General features: G+C 39.2%; 1 protein-coding gene across 1 annotated transcript; it reads left to right on the top strand.

The window, feature by feature from the left end:
- Positions 1-1,868: 1,868 nt before the first annotated feature.
- LOC108667904 lies at positions 1,869-19,962 on the top strand. The gene is made up of 5 exons (XM_018155005.2): positions 1,869-1,901; positions 2,837-2,894; positions 4,269-4,381; positions 4,629-4,820; positions 19,888-19,962. The coding sequence occupies exons 2-5, from the start codon at positions 2,879-2,881 to the stop codon at positions 19,960-19,962; spliced, it is 396 nt and encodes a 131-aa protein (XP_018010494.2). The 5' UTR covers positions 1,869-1,901; positions 2,837-2,878.
- Positions 19,963-21,458: the final 1,496 nt, after the last annotated feature.

Raw genomic sequence — 21,458 nt, 5'->3', positions numbered from 1 at the left:
AAACATTCAATTTATTGGAACCTAATACACACTAAAGGCAACAAGTTTATATACCAATTTGTCATTCATAGTACATTTATACTAAACCATGAATAACAATACCTCAATATAAATTAAAGACTGCCACTCAATATATTTAATTATATGAAAAAATCAAAAAAATCAAAAAAATCGAAAAAATCAAAAAAATCACGATTTTTTTATAAAAAAATCAAGTGATTTAATCACATGGTTTAATCATTTTGATTTAATCACTGCCAACCCTGCAACCAGTCCAGTCATTCATTAGAAGGCAGTCAAGGCACCGATGGCACATCAAAAGCCATGTTGCCTTCTTTAGTTCTGTAATTCAGGACTGGAAATAACGCGACATCAGACTTACTGATACGCCTGTAATTAAATCCGCAACATGCTGCGTAATTGCAAATATTCACACTAATTCTGCAGGATGTGTAAAATTACAAGTGAATTATAACTCAATTCCGCGCATTGTCGCCGTGACAAAATCCGCGGAATCTCAGCCGGAAAGTTCACGAATCACGAGCAGCAAGCTAACGTACCGAGAGCAACGTTCACGCTCGCGGTATAGCTCATGGAACAACCATAACTTGAACGCAACGGACGACGCACAACTCGGTGGACAGCGGCTTTGCAACATCACACTGATTGAAACAATTGACTTCGATCGCTATAGTATAGGTTGGTCGGCTTTCGTGCTACTACCGGCAACTTCATAATTTTCAAGAATTTCGGATCTTTCGAACAATCTACTCTATTAAACAGTGAGTTGATATATTTTTGCAACCGAATAAATTAATTATATTTGTTCTGAAGTGCTTTATTGTATTCAAGGAAGAATGAGCATGTTCTTTTCAGTGCGATCGGGTGTGGCATTCTCATTCTGGGGGGTGGAATCTCATTCTCATAGAACAGTGATACAGTCATTACGATGTTATTTAAACTTGATTTCAACCATCTCTACATAAAACCAATGGTTTATCGCGTAAATTATCTCAACGATTTTCCAGTAAAGCGGAAACTAGTCAAGAATTCATGATTAAGCTAGATCCTCAAATTCTTTCACTTTAATTAATTCTCAAATGAAGTTAAGGCATCTCTTGAAAAGAATTTAGCTTAGCTGGATGTATAATAGAGTTTTTCTCACGCTAGTGTAATTTTCATTGGTGCCAAACCTCGTACCAGAGATATGTGGATATTGATTCAAGCAAGGTGAAGCAAGAGTTTAGTAAACGTTACTGATGTTAGAACTATCGTGTTGGCTGCTGCGGTGTGCATGCATCAGCTGGGATGGCTTCATGAGCATACGAGTTAGTCACGCGCTCACACTTTTTTCCATGTGATATAATGTTAATATTGTTCATCTTTTGCGTACCTCAGCACACTGTTATATAGGCGATATCAAAATGAATAGGCGATATCAAATTCTACATGAAGCACTCTTCTTGAAGACTGATAATGAAATGATGTGCTTCATTACTAGCTGATGTATTCTTGCATTTCGAACATTTGTTTTGTCTAATGCTTTCGATTTCCACTATTTTGTCGATTAAAACACAACATCTTACATGGTTGGTTATATTCGCATTAAATAAGAAGATGCATTGTTCAATATACTAGATCTAGATTATATATGATGCATGGATTAAACTTAATCCTATAAATAATGACTTATCATTTCATGGAAATAGTTTAAAGCTAGTGCGATATCAAATTAGCCTCGTCAATGTTGCTTAAAACTATGGCGCTGATGAACTCGTGCTTTGCAGGGTGTGGTGCAATGGCCGATGCTCTTGCCGACGAGACTTCGGGCTGCGATGGAGAAGAGAAGCCAGCAGGTCCAGCTGATGAAAATCCTGGTCCTTCTGGAACCACAGCTCAAGGTTCTTTTACACTTTCGTATGAACTGTCCAAAAAAGTATATTTTTTATATTCCTGACGCGACAATATTTGGCTAAACGTGTTTCGTGTGTGTCAACATACGTGCGAAGGCAAGGATAAATGTTCGTATGTTCGTCACGAAGTTTACTTTTTTAAAAACATGCTGCCTTAAATGGATTTTTGTACGTTGTATAAATTCATGTAATTTTCACTTTACTGTTTTACTCGCAAAGAAAATAATCCCACTTATAGAACAGAATAATGACTTAGCCACACCATTGGCAGATAAAATAACATGCTTTAAATTCTTTAGATTATTTTCCCTGCTCCTTTCAACTTTCCATGTTTGGGTTATAAATTATTATTGCAATATTCATCGTGTCAGGCTGGACCTTTCTGAGGGGTTCGTCAGAGAATGTCTCGTCAACAGTCGGTTCTCCAGCTCTTTACTGTTACAATTGCTACAAAGCAGGGAAGAGTCCTTGGCTCTATTCTTTGAACAGAGATAACTTAAGCACTAGGAACATACACAAGAAAAACCAGCATAAAAATGTAGTACCGAACGTAGAATTTATTTCTCCGAGAGATGTAAAAGCAAGAGATGCTTTTCTGAAATGGCAGCAGTGGAAGGTGAAGGCATCTAGTAAAAGCAATCTAGCAACCAAGCAACGTTGCTCTGGCTCGAGTGTGAGGAACCCAATTGTTATTCATGCTTAGATTATTGCTTTTTTCTTACTGCCTATATTTTAGTAGTAAATCTATCTTCGGCCAAACTTGAAAGGAATTTTTTTTTTATTTTTTTTTGTTCGCTTTGCTTGAATTTCGTAACTGTCATTGCTTTATGTGATATGCTTCAGATGTACTGTTTCTATGAGCAATGAAGGCTCACTGTAGCTCGTATTGACTTGTTTGAAATTTTCTAACTTGTTGCCTACAGTTGTGTCATCACTGTCAACCCGTTGAATGCAATACCTGCATTATGTCTACACACATTGGTAAGTTATCTAAGTCCTAATGTGTACACAGAAGATATATGCGTGTAAAAACACAAATTTGCGAATATAGCATCAGCGTACATTATACATAACAAATTCTAATTAATAATGCGTAGTGTATCTGAATAGCTGAAATCAACACTAACACAGTTTCTCTCTCTATAAATCAACATATAGATATAAATATGAACCTTAAAACGTTAACTTTTGTGTACATGATCTATAGGAGACTCGTTCCAGACAATTTGAACGCTGAAAAAAACTAACATAATTCTTGGGATCCAAGTTATTTGTTTCAACGTTTTTGTTCTCAAATATGACTACTATACATTAGTAATTTTTTTACGACAAGCAGAATCAATTGCAACTGATTTGAATTTTGAATATTTATAAATTGTTCTCTGTGAATAAATATTATCAAGACTCTTTCTCATGGTTCGTATTTAAAATCTTTTTATTAGCAAGCTTGGATAGGTCAATAGATGCCTACATTTTTTTTGACCCGACATCAATACTCAATGGTTGCACGCATTCATAGCTATATACGAGTACCTCTTTCGAAAAAACTAGCTTACCATCGTTCAATGATATGAATACACCAAGCATACTGAAATGTGAGCAAAATCAATGGCATCAGTTGTAATCATACATTTACATAATTACGTAATTTGTAAGGCAATCAAACTATCACGCATATCATCATTTTTTATCATGTGTATCATCATGTAAGCAAAGCTTCATACCCATTCCTGAATTACTGGAACATTTTGACGACGCATGCCTTTGTACGATATCGTACAAAATGTATTATTTGTGCATGACTTGTCATTAAATGGAACTTTTGTAGTGGCTTCTGTTGATTACATGTAGTTTGCAACTAAGTTCCATGTCTCTGTGAGTTTTGTGTTAAGTAGCATCTTCATTTATGTAGATTACGCTCAAAATGTTGCATGTTTTTTCAGAATTCTTACGTTATCATTTGCCGATTTCTGAAAAATAATAAATCGTTGTTCAAGCCAATACTTATGAGTTACGGTAATCTATTTGCTACTTAAAATACGCTTATTTGTTATGACTAGCAAACCCTTTTGAAAACCAGCTGTACCATCAGTTCTGTTAGTTTAAATACGTGAATAAAAAAATTCAAATCAGCAATATTAAGACCAATCATTGAAATAATGTGCTTTATAAAGTGAATACGTACTTATTTTCACACCAATCTTTCTGTAAGAATGTTTTTTTGTATACGAGCTGATGACCTTTTGTGAATCTGTGTGTTCTTGTATTATGCACGTCGAGATTAACTAAAACAAGGGATTTAATACTCGCTATGAGTTGCAATTATAAGTTATTGTATGTGGGATTATATTTCAGGATCCAACTCCCTCGAAACGTTTGACTCAGACCTCCTCAGCTCCCTCAAAATGTTTGACTCAGACGGTCAGACCTCCTCTACTCCTCTTGATGAGCACATGCATCAAGCTCAGGTTGGCAACATTCTATTGTGTTGCATTATCATCATAAATAAATTCATTCTTATAATTTTTGTCGTTATTAATGAGTAATATTCCAACTTTGAAAGAACCCTGTTTTACTCTCGCTGCATGCCATAAAGAAAACATAATTTGATGATCAATCAATTACCAGTTAGTCTATGATATTCGTCACTGACGTATGTTTAAATGTGGAGATCTGTTCTTAAAAACCATCATATAATACTCAAACGTATTTCAGGACATTGACTGTGCAGAAAAGGATAGAGCAGCCTCTTGCTCGACCGTCGTAGAGGAAGAGACAACTGCTGCTGGCATGTTGTTTGTGGGAGCGCATTCAGCCACTGAAGCAGCTACGACGGAAACCTCTACAGAAGCGCAACAAGATTCGCCAGTTGTGGAGGAGATGATAGTGGGTGATGAGTTTGGAGGAGTAAGTTCTGAGTCAATAGATACCAAAAAATGACCGCGTTTAAATGGTAAATTGCTTCGTTTGTAATGTTCGCGTCTTAATATTATTAGTGTGGAGAACATTTTCCTGTAAAAAGCATCATATAATATTTAAAAAATGTAAACCTGCTGAAATGAATAAAGATTGAAAGCAGCATGGTTGAACTACTAGTTCAACCATGGAAAGCAGTTTCTCCCCAGACGTCCGTATTATAGGTGTAGGAAGAGGATCCACCATCTGCGTGCTTGTTGTCCGTCATTTCAGGAAGTGACGGGACAGGCGGCAGCTACGGCATGACGAAAACTATACAGTAAAACTATTTATCATTTATGCACGTTTCTAGATTTTATTATTGAGGCAATGAACTTATGAAGGAACAATTGTTTTATTCTAAATTTAGATGTTATTCAATATTTCGATTCTATCAATTCCGCGAGAAGTGTCAAGAACTTCAACCAAATCAGTGGGAATCCTTTTTTGGGCAATTCCGTGACATTTTCTAATTTGAGTACCTCTGTTCGGTACCTTAAATTTCCAGTTGGGCTGCAATTCATGTCCAATTGAATTGTGATCTATGAATGAATATTCATTACTGTTCTGACTCTTAGAACCTGAGTCCTGAGTTGACGCGTTAGCAATCTAGTTAACTCGTATCCAACCACAACACAATGCGGATACACATTTGTGTGTACGGTCAGTGTGATTACGTAATTTGCATTGCTGCGCGTCCAAATTTAACTATTTTAGCTCTCTAAAAGTACGGCGCTGTTGGTGCATGGCGCATTTTTTTACCAGCATAGTACGGCGCACCACGCAGGTCGTTAAAATGACAATATAAATTCCCGCGCACCTGGCACATCTTCCTGACCATGGTATAATAAGTATAACTTAGTATACGTAGTCAAGTAGACCAGCAGTCCAGCAAAGTTTCATGGATACCAGCATTCTCACACATAAGATATTAGTTTAAATGTTGAGTAAGTGATGAAATTAGAAAATAAAATAGGTAGGTAGGATTCTAAAAAAGTATCTGTTTTGTCACTATGTAGCCTTTTTCCACTGTGGACAAAGTGTCAGAATATTCAAATATCTTTGGCGACTAATCATCAGCTAATTTTATGCCTTCAGAAGATATTGGCGACAAATTTACCTTAAAATAATTCGTAACAAATGTATAAATTCACCTTCGGCGACTCCGCTACCGGAGACTCCTCTCAGTCTCAGCTGACCCGCCCGTTAGGTAGAAATGACGCGACGCGCTATCACAGGCTCACAGCCACGAAAGAATGAGCCTTCTACTAGTACAAAGAACTAGTTAGACTTCAGGGTTTCACTATGTCATAGCGATACCCAATTTCCTCAGATGACAATTGACGAGACAAACGAAATGCAAGTAGGAATATTCATTGAGTTTACGGCAGTATATAGAAGGTTTTAAGCCAGCAAAAGTGAAAAACAATTACCCTCGTATCGGTATATCGTCATACAATTGAACCAAATACAGCATAAATGTAACGCCGGTTGTCCACGTTTGGACAGAAGGTGTTAATTATTTATAACTTGATGCAAGGATTTAAACGTCATTTGATCAATGAAAACGGTGAACAAATTGTACCCTACTCTGTTATTTCTACAAGCCCTGTCTCTTTCTATGTCATATTCTAGAAATTTCGTTGATAGCACTGCATCCAGCCGGTGTAATTTCTGCACTTGACTGAGTTGCAGTACAGACTGCAGCGTATTGAACCGAAGCAATATTACCTTGCTCCATACAAACTTTACAAAGCTAATGAATAGACTTTTCAATAATCATTTACCCAAAAATCCCTAAGTGGTAAACACCACCTTGTCCTGTTGGCCATTATTGAAGGCAATAAGTGCCCTTTTTAGCCATTCATTATGATCCATATACTACTGTTATTGTTAGTAGGCTAATTGCAACATAAAAATGACACATAAAAAATGACACTTCTAAAAAAAAAAAGCTGAAAAAATAAAAAAAATCAAACAAATAAAAAAATCATGAAAAAAATAAAAAAAATCATTGATTTTTTATTTTTTTTTATTTTTTAAAAAAATCACCAACCCTGATAATAATCAATCAGTTCAAATGATTCAGAGAAATGTTCTAATAACCAACACAGTTTTTCATCATTTTATGTGACAAAAAAGTCTAGCAATGTATCATGTTTGAGACTAATGAGAGTCTTATAACCCCTAACAAAGTCATGAACTGGACTAAGCCAACCTAATAGAAACAATAGCTAGGGTAAACGCGGTATATTCCGACATCGTGGGTAATTCCGTCTTGAAAATTTTATGAAATGACATGTTTGCGAAGTGCAAACCGCGATTTTTTAATCAAACCAAAAATTTATGACATTCGAGCCGCGAGATTTCATACCTACTGAAATTATATGATATTAGAGCCGCGATATTTCAGACAAAAATAGGACTTTTCCAGACTAAATTAGAGCCGCGATATTTCAGACAAAAATAGGACTTTTCCAGACTAGACATAGGTGGCACTGGCACCCAGGCACAGGTAAAAAGAAAATAATATATTAACCATCAATCCATCATTACCATAATTTCATACTACTTATCAGTACACCACTAACATCAAGTTATCAACAGCAACAGATCATAAGTGAGGTGACAAAAATTTTACCTGCGTTATAATGCCACCCCTCTCTTCTTCATCAGATGTTTCATGTCCAGTAAGAGTTCTTCTTAATTTGTCCATGGTTTTAAGACTGCCTCAGAAATTCAGTCAGAATAAAAGAAAAAATGTAGCAGATCGTGAGCTAATAAAGGCAGCTGACACCAAACCGACTTTTTTCTTTCGGTTAGATTTGGGAGTCTCAGAACTGTGAACTGATGATGATGTTTGATGCTTACTATCGTAGCTTCGGAGACGCATCCAACTGTGAACTGGAGGAGAAAAACCTACGAGTACACGGAAACGTCAAAACAAATCCGCTTTGTCCACGTAAATTCAAGAAGCGGATCAGCGGAAGATCCAGTAAAGGATAAAAAATTTCACAGATTTCGTTTATGCACTGAGATAGACTCAAAGGACATGGAGTCATGCAAAGCAGTCTTACCACTGTTCATTTGTTGTTATTGGTTGAAAAGGGGATCTATATACAGGAAAACGGGAGCGCAGCCCTGCACCACCAATTTTGTGCACCAATAAGCCCTGAATCGAACGACTTGGATCTCTCCGGATATCCACCAATCAGCCGTGCACCACTCAGCTTTGTCCTCCTCCAGCCTTGACCACCACCTGCCGTGCACCACCAGGCCGCGGATCGAATCTGACTTCTGGGCATCGTTAAATTTCGTAATTTGACGTTCCCCGCATCTGAGGTTAGGTTTCAGATAGCATAGTTCTGTTCCAAAATTTATCGTCCTTCGACAAGTTGCCGTTCGACCGAGGGCTGGTTCGACCCACGGCCTAGATACGGACGGCTTGAAGTGTTGAAGGCTACGTTCTGGAAGGCAGGAATCATGATGGTCCATTGTATCCAGGGCAGTTGTGGTCTTCGGCAGGCGACCCCAGGAAAACCACCTGTTTAAAACACATTTTAATTTCTTATACATACTATTTAATTTTATATATGACTATATTTAATTATGTTATAGACCTAATATATGATACTCTTATTAAACTTATATGAAGTATATGAAACTCTTGAAGAATTTTACATTAAACCTCTGCTACGGACGTCGTGTTTCACCTTCACGAAAATCACGCAGTTTTTCAGGCAAAAATTGGCATTAACTAGCTCAAGACAAACTAAAGAATTATTTCTCTTCGACAAAATCAGTAACATGACGGGAATCATACAACCCAGCCCGATGACCCACCAACGCAAGCAAAAATTCTACACAAGTCAGCTAGAGTGCTTTTGTATGTACTCTCCTGCCTTTATTAACATAACATAACATAGTGATGTCAGCGCTGAAGAGTACGTAGGCCTGATGTGGACTATCTCCGATTCGTGTACTTTTCGTGACTTATTCACAGCAGATCTAAAATCGTGTCATTTGACCGGATCTCTTCAGGACTGAAGATAGTTTGAAATAGCTACTAGACTTCCACCGGGTTCGATATGGTGCTAGGCATTTCAAATCTGAAATGTATTTTTCCATAGCTTTATCTAGTCTATTCTTGAACGCGTTCATACTCGGAGCGCCAACGATGAAATCGGGGAGGCTGTTCCACATGTCGGTGATTCGAAGCGAGATGAAATGTTGCCGCGTGGAGAAGTTGCAGCAAAATTTTTTTAGTTTATAGCCGTGGCCTCTGGTGTTGGTTCTTGTTTTAAATTCTAGTAATCTCTCGGGGACCTTGTATTAACCATGAGTATACTTGTATACTTCAATGAGGTCCCCACGCAGACGTCGATAATTGAGGCTTTGTGTGACGTCGCTCTGAGACGCTCGTCAGTTTCAACCCACACCCTTCAGCTATATCATCTATACCCGGCAGAACTTTAACATAGTCCACCTCAAACGACACTCCGTTTTCTTCGGGACAAGGAAGCCCCGTTTGGGACGCTTCACGCACACACCCAAGCCTCAGTCTGCCCTGCAGTGAGATAGCGCAAACACCCGTGCTGATCTTACCCGGACCAGCGTGGATTTTCTACTAATGATAAGTAACCTTAAGTGACATCCCATTTACCCATATGAATTGTGCGCCAACCGCAGAACGATAAATGTGTGAACCATTTTGCCCTGAAATGTAAAGTAACGTGTTCATTCTACCTCGGCTAATCCATATGTCATTAAGCTCATCGAAATAGTAACCCCGTGACCACTCAGCGATGTGATTATTATAGCAGTCCGCTAGCAGTGTATTAGATTCAGAGCATAATCTTAATAATTTCTATGATTTCTATAGCATAAACTGCTGTGACGTCCCTATCTAACGTAAAAACCTAGGAAATTTCCGAGGCGCGTCTCGCCACAAACCAATATGGCGACCATGGCGTCGCTGAACATGGCGGACGAGTAATAACCGTTTGTTTTGAGTACCTAGTAGTAATTCCTTAATTATTATAGCAGTCCGCTAGCAGTGTTTTAGATTCAGAGTATAATCTTGATGATTTCTATAGCATAAACTGTTGCAACTATTTGTGACGTCCCTATCTAACGTAAAATCCTAAGAAATTTCCGAGGCGCGTCTCGCCATAAACCAATATGGCGACCATGGCGTCGCTGAACATGGCGGACGAGTAATAACCGTTTGTTTTGAGTACCTAGTAGTAATTCCGTAATTGTTATAGCAGTCCGCTAGCAGTGTATTAGATTCAGAGCATAATCTTGATGCTTTCTATAGCATAAACTGTTGTGTCCATTTGTGACGTCCCTATCTAACGTAAAACCTAGGAAATTTCCGAGGCGTTTCCCGCCACAAACCAAAATGGCGACCATGGCGTCGCTGAACATGGCGGACTCCCCTCATGTTCCCCTCATGAATCGTGAACCTACTCCAAGTATCTAGTATAGACATAACTAGCATTATTTGGCTACAAAACTAGCATTATTTGGCTGCCTAGATCTATGCGCTTACCTTAACTGATACCTTGCAGAAACCTAGGCGAGACAGGGCACGTGGTAAAGATCGTCTGACAAGATCGTCCGAATACGTCACTTCGCCTCCCCCTGCCTAAAATTAATAGTACCCGGTCCAAACAGTATTGCTGATTTTAATGATGTATTCCTCTTAGTCACAGGTCCAGCCGACACCTGAAATTGTCTACATGTTGTGATTAATACTCTAGTGCTGTAACGCAGCACACTTTCATCATTGTTCTAACGTAAGTTAGGATATAGCAACGTAGCTAGTACCTTGCAACTCTTAGTGCTCAAACCGCGAGAAATTAGAAAGGATCTCCTTGCACATTTCAAAATGTCGACGTTTAACAACCACCGCTCGTGTATTCGAATAACCCTACCGATGTCGATGACGATACGATGCTTCACAAATTCCCAGATCAGCTTATTTCAATCGGTCTACATTGTTGTTAATTATAACTATTATCATGGTCTAGAGACCCGTTCCCAGGCCAGTACCTAATCTTTACCCTTTTGTGCAGTATCTCACGTCACCCCTATGAAATAAAGCGGAGAAAAATCTACTGGACTTTTTATTTTACTCCCGTTGAGCCACACGATTGTGTCAATTTGAAGCTTCATAATCTTTAAACTTTCTTCGTAGGACATGCCCTTCAAGCCTGAAATTATCCTTGTTGCACGTCTTTGAACATTCTCTATTAAAATTTTGTCCTTTCCAAATCTCGGTGACCACACAACGCTTCCAAACTCTAGATTCGGGCGCACGACAACAACAAACGATTGCTTCATCGCTTCTGCATCTAGGAACTTGTGAGAGCGTCTGATTAGTTCAAGAAGTTTGTTGTGTACAAGAAGTTTGTTCGATGTCTTGTTTCTAAGCATGTATCCACATGCATACGGGAAGAGATTGCATGAAGAGAGCGAGTGCTAAGTGCTCACTGAGCACCGACCAGTTCCACCCTTTACTTGTTTATCCTTTCCCTTAGCTTGATAATCCTTCCCAGCCAAATGATGAAGTTGGACGCATAAACTCTTAGGAGCGGCGAAACCAAAACCACTACTTGAACCTGTCCGCTCCACAAACTATAGCTACATCGTACCCTCCACATACTATAGCTACATCGTACGTAGGACATAGTTGCCACCTACCGTGCCATCACGCGCCCAATTCTCAATTACGCGGCCCCCATCTGGTACCCTGTTGCCTCCCGTACAGCAGTTGCCAGCCTGCAGACTATACAGAATACCGCATTGAGACTAGCCACCGGCTGCCTCAAAATGGCCCCGATCTCCCATCTGCACCGGGAGACCGGCGTCCTCCCTTTGCCCGAGCACCTGGACCTTGCCTGCGCCCAGTTCCTCGCCAGCGCCCTCCAGCCCTCCCACGCCTCCTTTCGCATGGTTTCTGCTCCTCTGGGTGACCGCCATATGAAAGCCTCGATACAGTCGAGGTTCGGCCATCTTGTCACACCACTCTTGACAAATGGTATCCTGCCTGCCGGGACATACGGTGCTGCTCCGCCACCGCCGATTGCTTCAGTGGAGACCTCACTCCCTCGCCCCTACCGCTCAGCGTTATCCCAGCTCCGCTCGGGATACTGCAGCTCCCTGTCGTCCTATTCCGCCAGGATCGGACGCTCCCCTAGCTCCGCCTGCCCGGAGTGCGGGGATCCCCTCCAATCTGTTCAGCACCTCTTCGTCTGCCCCGCCTTCCCCACGTCTCTCAGCGTGTCCTCAATGTGGGACAACCCCGTGGAGGCAGCGGCTTTCCTGGCCACCCTCCCTGCCTTCGCCCACCTCCCTCCTCTTCCGGTTCCGGTTTCCCGCCCGCCACCAGAGCCTCCCCCCCGGCGAGCGTGACGGTCGCAACCAACAACAACAACATCATACCCTCATTTTTCAGAAAATGAGCGCATTATAAACCCTTCAATTACACGTTTCTCCATCCAAACCCAACCTTAACAAATCTTCCTATTGACTGCTAGAAGGTGGAAAGGCTGGGCAAGTGAAAAAATTGGGCCAGTCATTGGCTGGAGAAAAACATGTAGGTAGGGTCAAGTGGAATAATATGATGAAAAGTGAGACACTATGACCTAATATTCTGATAACTGAAGAATAATTGGTTCGTATTTTTCAAAAAGCGACAGGCATAATTAATTCAGTAGGGTTCGGAACCGGTCAAGTTTACAACAATCAAGTGTGTTTGCTGGCTAAAGCACGAGTTATTGTTTCCTTTTGAAGCTCAGCGGTATCGCCAGGACCAGCTATCAGTTAGATTAATGGTCCACGATTGCGCTCTCGAGCGGCGCACTGTCGAACAGAGCATGATGCAAACGCTTTGGTGATCAACTAGTTTGGAGATTTAATAAAAATAATGATGTTCACAATAAATATTGGCGCGAAATACGAATTCGAATCACTGCAACCTATATTAAAATGCAACCAGCATAATCAAAGAGACAACTCATCCTTAATTAATAAAGGACGAGCGTTCAGGCAGACGTGGTCTTCACTATATCAATTTAAGTATATGTGAAGATTTAAAAATACGTATACAGATGCAGACCCGGCTGCAGCCTCGAGTTGGAACTCTGCCGATGATGCTCCGATAATCGGTTTGTTTCTCCCGTGCAGAGATTCAGCAGGGCCCGTGCGCGGAATAGACTTACCGTTAATATTCGACGTCGCCTTCCTTCGACGGCGCGATCGTGCAGTGGTAGACTTTCAGTCTACGGTGGAGGTCGTGCCGGGATTTTAAAGGGGCGTTTTAGTTACCTAGCTCAAAAGAGGTTCGAGCGTGTTCGTCGGGCAATTGAAAAGTTCTCTAGTGTCAGAGCTTAAACACATCAAGTTGAATGACTGGCGTATTGAATCTTCACTCAACCTGCGTCACCGTACCGCTATGACATGGTTCTCACTACGAGGCCTTGGCTTCGATGCCCATTCGTCTAGTCTAGTCACTCTAGTCCACTCGTGCACATTACGTTGGTTACGCCACACCCAACTCGCAGCTCCGTCTCGCTGGTCACTGCTCGACACACACCTGCACATTTGGAATCCTGACCTATGAGAGGCTACGACTGATTCGGGGGTTCGGATCCACTGTAATGAATTTTAAAATTAAGAATGTTCAAGACAATGGTAAATGTACCTATGTAGCTTGCACATACGTTGGTGGCTATGTTAAAATAAAATACAATTTCATAGATCGAAAAGATCAACAATGTTTAGTCAAATCAAAATCTAGTTTCCCCAACTGCGACACAACCACGAGATGCGAGATCGTAGCCGATTCCTTCGCTTTGTTGCTATTCCTTGTTTAACTTAGGAGCACGGAAACTTCGGTGAAACGTGACACCTAACCTGAAACAGAAACTTGTACTTCGTCCAGGCAAATATCCCGAAGAGAGAGATGCGACGAGGGAGCGCGGTATCGTCCAAACAACTCGCCCGAATGGAGAGATGTGACGCGGCAGCGTCGTAGCGAGGTATAGAGGCAACTGTCACTAGTAGAGATATGGCCAGGTAGCGATGTATCTCGAAAAAAGCAATAAGAAAATTGTTAATAAAAGGTACGCTCTGGTCTTCAATCAAACCTGTATAAAGTCCAGGCATCTGTCACGAGTGTAGAGATGTGATGTAGCTTCTTCTTCTTCTTCTCCGGGTGTCCACGCTGGGTGGACTTAAAGCCACAGGACAACCGCAAGGATGACCGTTGGGCCTGAGAGCTTCTGCAGTGTGATGTAGCGAGATATCGAAGCAACTGTCACGCGTGGAGAGTTAGCAGACTAGGATGTAGTCACTGTCTAGGTACAAATTTTACATTCAAAACCCAGAATACGCTAAACATTTTGATGATGTAGCTGAATTTTTTCAGCTACATAATCATAATATTTTTAGCTTGATTTTCATTTAGAATATATTAATTGGAACCTATGTACTATCACAAATATATTTTCAAATATTTACCCTATGGTGATGTTACTGCCCAATACAATTGCTAATGCAGAGGCTCGTTGAAATCACATAACAAAGTTTTGTTTCAGTTGCCTCGCTAAATGCATCAGGTGCCTAAGTTCAATTGTTTCTATTTTATTTATTGGCAATTCGTAATTTTTGAGGAATTTCCACGCCACATAAACTCGAATTTTACTGTTGAAAGTGAGCAGAGAAATTCAATGTGTTTATCGTCCTTGATTTGATATGGTTCATACAGCTAATGAATGTCATTGGCATGCACACATTATCAGAGTACAATTTAGAATAATATATTCTTTCGAGTCTTACTTATATACGGCCTTATCTGTCTAATTGTATAGCAAGTTGGTCACATTCACATTTTTGCAGGCCAATTAAACATTGACTGCATTCAGGAAGTGATTACCATCACACTGCTCAAATTTAACAAGATTTAAGTACGTTGACACAATTTTTTTCAAGCTCCTCACTATAATATACGCCAAAAATTGCTAAAGGTCGCTTGATGATAATTTAACGTTGAAGTTTGCCTTGATTGACTGACACTGATTTTCGAGCTGAATAAACGTCCAATTTCTTGCTCATCATTCTTTGATGTCGACCTCGACCTCATACTAATCGATGTTGTGGAATCAATAAATGTAGGTACTATTTTGTTTTTAGAGTTCTTCCCATGTTGAAAACGATGATTTATTAAAGTATTACCTCTGAAAATATGCCCTTTCATAAACTACCACAACGATGATTTTGATCAGAAAAAAATTGTCACAGAATTATTAAAAATGACTGGCATGCTTGGAAGTAAGAGTATACAATCGCGCAATATATCAAATCAAATGAACCTACACCATTAAAGCCGAGCCCAACTCAATCAGATGCTGAGGATTGTGGCCAGTGTCGATTAAATCTAACCACAACAAATCTGTGAGAATGTGCATTAATGACTTACACAGAACAGGTTTGCTAATCCTTTATAGTAGAATTTAGCCTGACAACGATTATTCATATTTGTTATCTGGACAAGTACAAAACTTTAAATGCAAGGAAATTTTGAGTCAAAGGAAATTTTTGAACGTAGCGAAAGCTTGGAGATAAACTCCTAATTATTCGTTCCTAAAATCAAGGGTAATCTTTGAGAGCTGAGTTTTTCTTTGCACAAAAATTGAGCGTCAAAAACGAATTATTATACATTTGTTATCTAAAGATTTCGTTATTCGTGTCATAGTTTGCATGACAATGAACAGATTCGGAACATTATTTTTTCAAAAATCCAAAACGGTTAATAAAAGCTGAGATATATTATAAGCAGAGGTGGGCAGTAGCGCGCTACATGTAGCGGCCGCTACATTTTCAGTAGCGGTAGCGGTAGCGGCTCTACATTTAAGGCGATGTAGCGGTAGCGGTAGCGCCCGCTACATATTTAAGTAGCGATACGAGGTTTTGCCGCTACAGCGCTGCCGCTACATTTATAGATAAAGCCTTTAGATTTCACTTAAGGGGACCGGCTACCCTCCAACAAAACTTTTTTGTTTACAGACGGATCGTTTTGAAACTTGGTACACATATGTAAAACAGAAAACTAAGACCTTTTTGTTCATGTAAATTTAAAAAAATGAAAGAAAACGTGGAATTAATAGAAACGGCAAATAAGGGGTAGGGTAACATGGGGCAGCGAGCCCACTGCGGGTCACGGGCCCATAGCGGGTTTCTCGCTAAGTATGGCNGGCCATACTTTCAAAACTCGCTAAGTGAACGTAAGTACTTACGCTCTATTTTCTTGTCTATGATTGGTGGATTTTGCTTGAAAGGCCGTCAATCATTGGCTGATGAACTTACGATCTCTTAACTTTTTTTGAAAGTATAGGCCCCGCGTAACTCACTGCCAGGAGACAAGGACGGCCGAGCTCGAAGAGCCCGAAGATCATGAAACGAGGCATTCGTTCCAGCTCCACCTGAATGCCACGAAGCTGCCACACCATCTGCATCAATTTTATTCAGTTTACGGGTGAATCTTATCTTAATATAAAGTGAATAAAATGAATGAGTGATGAAAAATTAGTATATAAAAGCTAGTGACAATCTGTATACGTTCTTTTTGACTGGCTGACTGATTTATGAGGTAATTGGAAATTGTACCAGAGAAAATCCAATAACAAGAGATTTAAGTATTAGATTTGAGAAAAAATAAGTAGGCAAGCATCAGATGAATTATTCTCTTTTAAAGTTAATGTTTGGAGGTGTGTATGCCTTCAATTTTATTACAGTTGATCAAAATAATGTTTGTCGAAAGGATACGAACTCTGTATTGAAGCCAAATGTGACAAATATTTTACGTAAAAAATGTCCATAGAATTTATTAACACTCAAAACGGTCCATAGACAATTTGGACATATTGCACATATTATGGGACTATAATTTCAAATGGGATCAAAGGTACTATGAAGATCTAAAACTAAAAACAATGTGTTTTCTGTTAAGTACTACAATTAAATTTCAAATTCAAATTATGTATTTAAGTTTCAGCACCTTCTTATAACGGGGCCCCATGCAGGCAATATCAGCCTGACGCTTCTTGGCGCAGTAAACTCCATCTGCGCACTGCAACAAAATTTACCATTGATGAAGCATTAATGTATGTATCTATAATGTGATTATGGTTTTCTCATGTAAATTTTTGAATTCATTGTTAATCTCCCGTATTCTATTTGTTATTGCCAGACTTTTGAATATGAAACGAAAAAAATTACACATGAACAGAAACGACGAAAGAGATCGGGTATATTTTTTTCCGTTGCTTGACAGAATTTTTTTTCATATGCGGGCTTCCAGCCTATTGAGAAGCCAATATTATGTATAGAAATGATATTCCCGTTGAACAAATCTGGGTAAACTTGCGAAGATTGGTGTGAAATATTTAATATTGACAATTGAAAAAATATAATTAAGGCCGAATTAACTCATTCACACCGCGAATACGTGCTCTTTCCTACACTTCAGACACATCGGAATCAACTTGCTTTGTTTGGTTTTCTTAACAAAAACATTTGCAGCGGATTTCGTTTTACTAAACTTTGCAGTAGCCTTTGAACTTACTTCTGGCATCACGGCATCATTGAAAATTAGTTCTAGTTTTTCGGTAGAGATTCCGACGCTGTTAATTAAAGTTAACAAATTAGCATCGAATGCATGCATATCATGGAAAATTATCCTCTGATTGTGAACAGGTTCCAATGAATTGTATGTTCTCTTTCCAAAAGTAAAGAAGGTATCCGCTCATAGATTAGGAGAATTTGATCGCAAATTTATTATTGCTGAATCTAGAAAACAAAATTTCTAATTCTTTTTCTAAGGCGTCTTCTTTACCTCCTCAAAAATTTATATTTAACCTCATTCTTATTTGTGATTCAAATTCGCAATAAAATTTTGACACATTGTGAATGTGATGAATTAAAAAATTGATGGAATATTTTTATTTACTTGATCTATAAAATTAACAATCTATGTATAAAAAATGTTATCTTGTTCTATGGGTAAACAAAAATCTCAGTAAGTCCTATGATTCTATATTACACTCACCGCACTGACGTAGCCAGCCTGAGAGTTTAGGACGAGGTACAAAACAAGCGCTGTAATGGCAGCGTAACCCATAGACGTGCTGAGGCTTTGAGATGCGTCGTATAAGGCGTTCGCCGTTCAGCGTTATCATCATTATTTCCAATTGCTCAAAAGCCAAAACTGCGAACACCGTAAAGGAAAAAATCTTTTGAATAAGTACCACAGCGCGTCTAATTTTTATGATTCCTCGTTTGACGTCTTCCATGCTTGTCTGTTTCCAATAATCAGACGCAGAACCTCCGCGCTCTGAAAATTCATTTCTCAACGAAATAACGTGGCGTTCGGTTATCATATGGCCCATCTTTCCATAGGTGTACAACACGCGATTAATTTGATTTAGGTCTGCCGTCATTTCCCCCATGAGCGTATTGAGTGTAATGACTAGAGCAAAGTACGGGAAGTAATTGAAATAACTAACTATTACCGATAACGATACTTCAAGCATGCCACGTGTGGTCCGTACGTCCTTCAGAATATTACGATTGTTTTCAGCAGACAGGGTGTAAATGTTGTAGGATAACGGCATCAAGACGATCACACCCAACATGGGAATTCTAGCGCCAAGTTTTTGAGGTGTCGTCGTATTGCACCGCAAAAGTCGCAATAGTTTCACAATATTTTTCGATGCTGATAAGATATGAATCCATCTCAAGGTCAGCATTATCGCAAAAAAGAATGGTCCCCACAATACATCAATTGATTCGAATATATCATCGTTCCGTTTTGGAAACGGGAATATTAGCCAACAGGCGAGGACAGCGTAAGCAATGTTCAGGACGATGGTGAATCCGACTTGTGTCTGGGATAGAAAGTATTTCCCGTTGCTGTAACCGTACGGGGCTAGTCCAAGCAGTCGCAGAAAATTAAATTCCCATTTCAGTAAACGTGGAATGTTGTAGTTGTGTGCATCCATATTGATGTTGGCACTTCGGATCTTTCTATTTTTCTCTTTCGTATAGTTTAAAAAGACGCTGGAGTTTACACGTAGAGCTGCATGTTTCAAGAGCGCTGCTCCTGAATTGCTGAATATTGCTAACAAACTAAAGTAGCGGCTGAGTCAAATTACGGCGGTCATGGTTATAGACAAACAACTTGAACTGAGTAGCACCGGCTTTTGTTTGATGATAAAATCAAACAATTTTTCACGGCCTAGCTGCTTTGATATGTCTCTTTTATTTTATTTATATAATAATATATAATTGCAAGATATTCCGCAAGGTTTCCAGTTCCTTAAGCAAACAGTCTGTTGAGTCTAGTCCCATTTGCTGTAATTATTCAGAATATGGTTTCTTTATATTGTCGATCCCATCGGCTTCCGTTTAAAATTACAGTTTTAATTTTAATTTCGATGCCAAGCAAACAATTTCGATAAACTTTCGGCTACGCCAAGGTTGTCCTCTTGGATGGGGCTTCGTCGTGCGCTCTCTGCCTAAGCTTACTGAGGAAGAGGCACTCGAGGCTTTGAAGAGTTTGTGGCTGACCCAGCTTCCTGTTTACTCGTATATAAAGTATGCCAATAATAATACCTCATTCTTAAGGTAATTTAAATCAGAAGAAGGTGAAGTTAGCGTCCTTTGACACATGCAAGAGAGCACAATATATTCATCAATGCTCCTTCATCCAGGCTAGGAAGGGAACATTGATGTGAAAATTATGCTTAAGCGTTGTACTGTGGGTGCAGCAAAATTTTGTTGTGCACTGTAATGTTTGTAGTCTGTATAGATGTCATCTATGCTGGAAAGGGGCTTCAATTTTACCCCCCAAAGGTAGACATTACATTGACTGATTTCGTGAATTTAGCCAATCAATTCACGAATGAATAATTCTATTAAACGGAATAACTGAGTAACGTTGCGTGGTTGTCAGCGAGGCTCTGACTGTGTCGAGCAGAATGGCGGATCGATCAAGGAACGCTACACGGACGTGTGGTTTAATATTTAGTGATAAAGTATGATAATTAAGACAATGTGCTCAAATCGAAGATGAATGCACGCGAGGGTTATGCTGGCCGCAAATTTAGTGCGCTTTCACGAAAATTGAACATTAGTCATCAACAACATGTAAACATGTAACACAACATGTAAAACTCGTTTTCAAAGCAATCTGATTTTTTAATGATCTTCATTTTTACGATATATTCTACTTTAACTTTTCTTCTGTGTTACAAATTTTAATTAACTCATCGCCATAATGGTCGCTGATAATGTATCGTATTTCAAAGTAGCCTGGAGGCACGAGTTCACGAAGGCAAAGAGCCACTTTTAACAAGGTTAAGATGCAGCGCTCCGTCACCGTTATCTTACTATACCTTTTTCAAGGGAACTATAATCACCATTCGTTACGAGTGTTGGGCCATGAAAAAGAATTAATCTTCACTTATTGCAAAAATTCTAACGTATTCTATTCAGATCTCAGGTGTACTTTTTATTTGCAGCTGCGTAGTTCATTTTGGACGAGCTCATGTATAGGCTCTTTAGGTTTAACATGGGCCCAACGTTGGATGAAGATTTTTTTGTGACATTACGTGATCATGTGAGTTATAGACCTATTTCATGAATCACTGGATAACTATCACCACAGGCTTGATAGATAACGAAGTTTGGATTTAATTCCATATTTATCCAGCACTCTAGTGCTGCTTCATCTTCACAGCGAAATATAATGAGTCATGAAATTTAATAAGAGTTGAGAACGTAATAATATGATTTACTACATTGCTTTACGTGTTTTTTGGAGAATTAGGTATAAGGCTTTGCATATGTTATTTACATAAAAATGTTTACAATTTCATGACAACTTTGGTCCAGAATTTCAACTTAAGCTCAATTACAAATAAGTTATGCAAATTACAATGCAGAAGTGTTAGAGATGTGTTTAGAGACTATCTAGTCTGATGCGCTTAATATAAGAGCTGTAGATAAAACGAATGGTATTCCGAGATCCACGAGGAAAAATAAAATTGAAGGCAGTTATACAAAAAGCCTGACCAACGACTGAATGGATGTTTGTCTGAAGATAAATCTTAAAAAATCGAAGGTAACCAGATCCATGTACCAGAACTAGTCAGCTTTGTGTGATGCAAAATTACTTTTGTTACGCCTTCATGGCCTTCTTTTCTTTCTTCATTACTTTCTTTACGCCCATGTTTTTCACTGAAATGAACTTTGTTTCACATATATACATTTTTGATTATTTTATTTTTGTTTTGAAATAAAAGAGAGATGAATAAACTCTTATAAATGATGGTAGTTTCATACTAGTCAAACTTTAACCCAATCCATATTAACCATATATATGTTTCATATTGTGCGAAAGTATGGGGCAGAACTTCTTCACTTGAAGGTAAATTTTGACCAAATATTGAAAAAATAATGATGTTATTGTGAAGTGGTTGAGAAGCCTCAATATGGTTTTGACCCTCTACCGCCTAACACGAG

This window comes from Hyalella azteca, unplaced genomic scaffold, assembly GCF_000764305.2.
Source record: "Hyalella azteca isolate HAZT.00-mixed unplaced genomic scaffold, Hazt_2.0.2 contig847, whole genome shotgun sequence".
Taxonomy (NCBI): Eukaryota; Metazoa; Arthropoda; class Malacostraca; order Amphipoda; family Hyalellidae; genus Hyalella; species Hyalella azteca.
This window is presented reverse-complemented; position numbering and strand designations above follow the sequence as displayed.

Excerpts from the sequence above, each read along its gene's own strand:
- LOC108667904 (XM_018155005.2), top strand. Across the intron at positions 4,382-4,628 it reads AGCACATGCATCAAGCTCAG|GACATTGACTGTGCAGAAAA; the intron begins GTTGGCAACATT and ends AACGTATTTCAG. Across the intron at positions 4,821-19,887 it reads TGGGTGATGAGTTTGGAGGA|CGAGGCTCTGACTGTGTCGA; the intron begins GTAAGTTCTGAG and ends CGTGGTTGTCAG.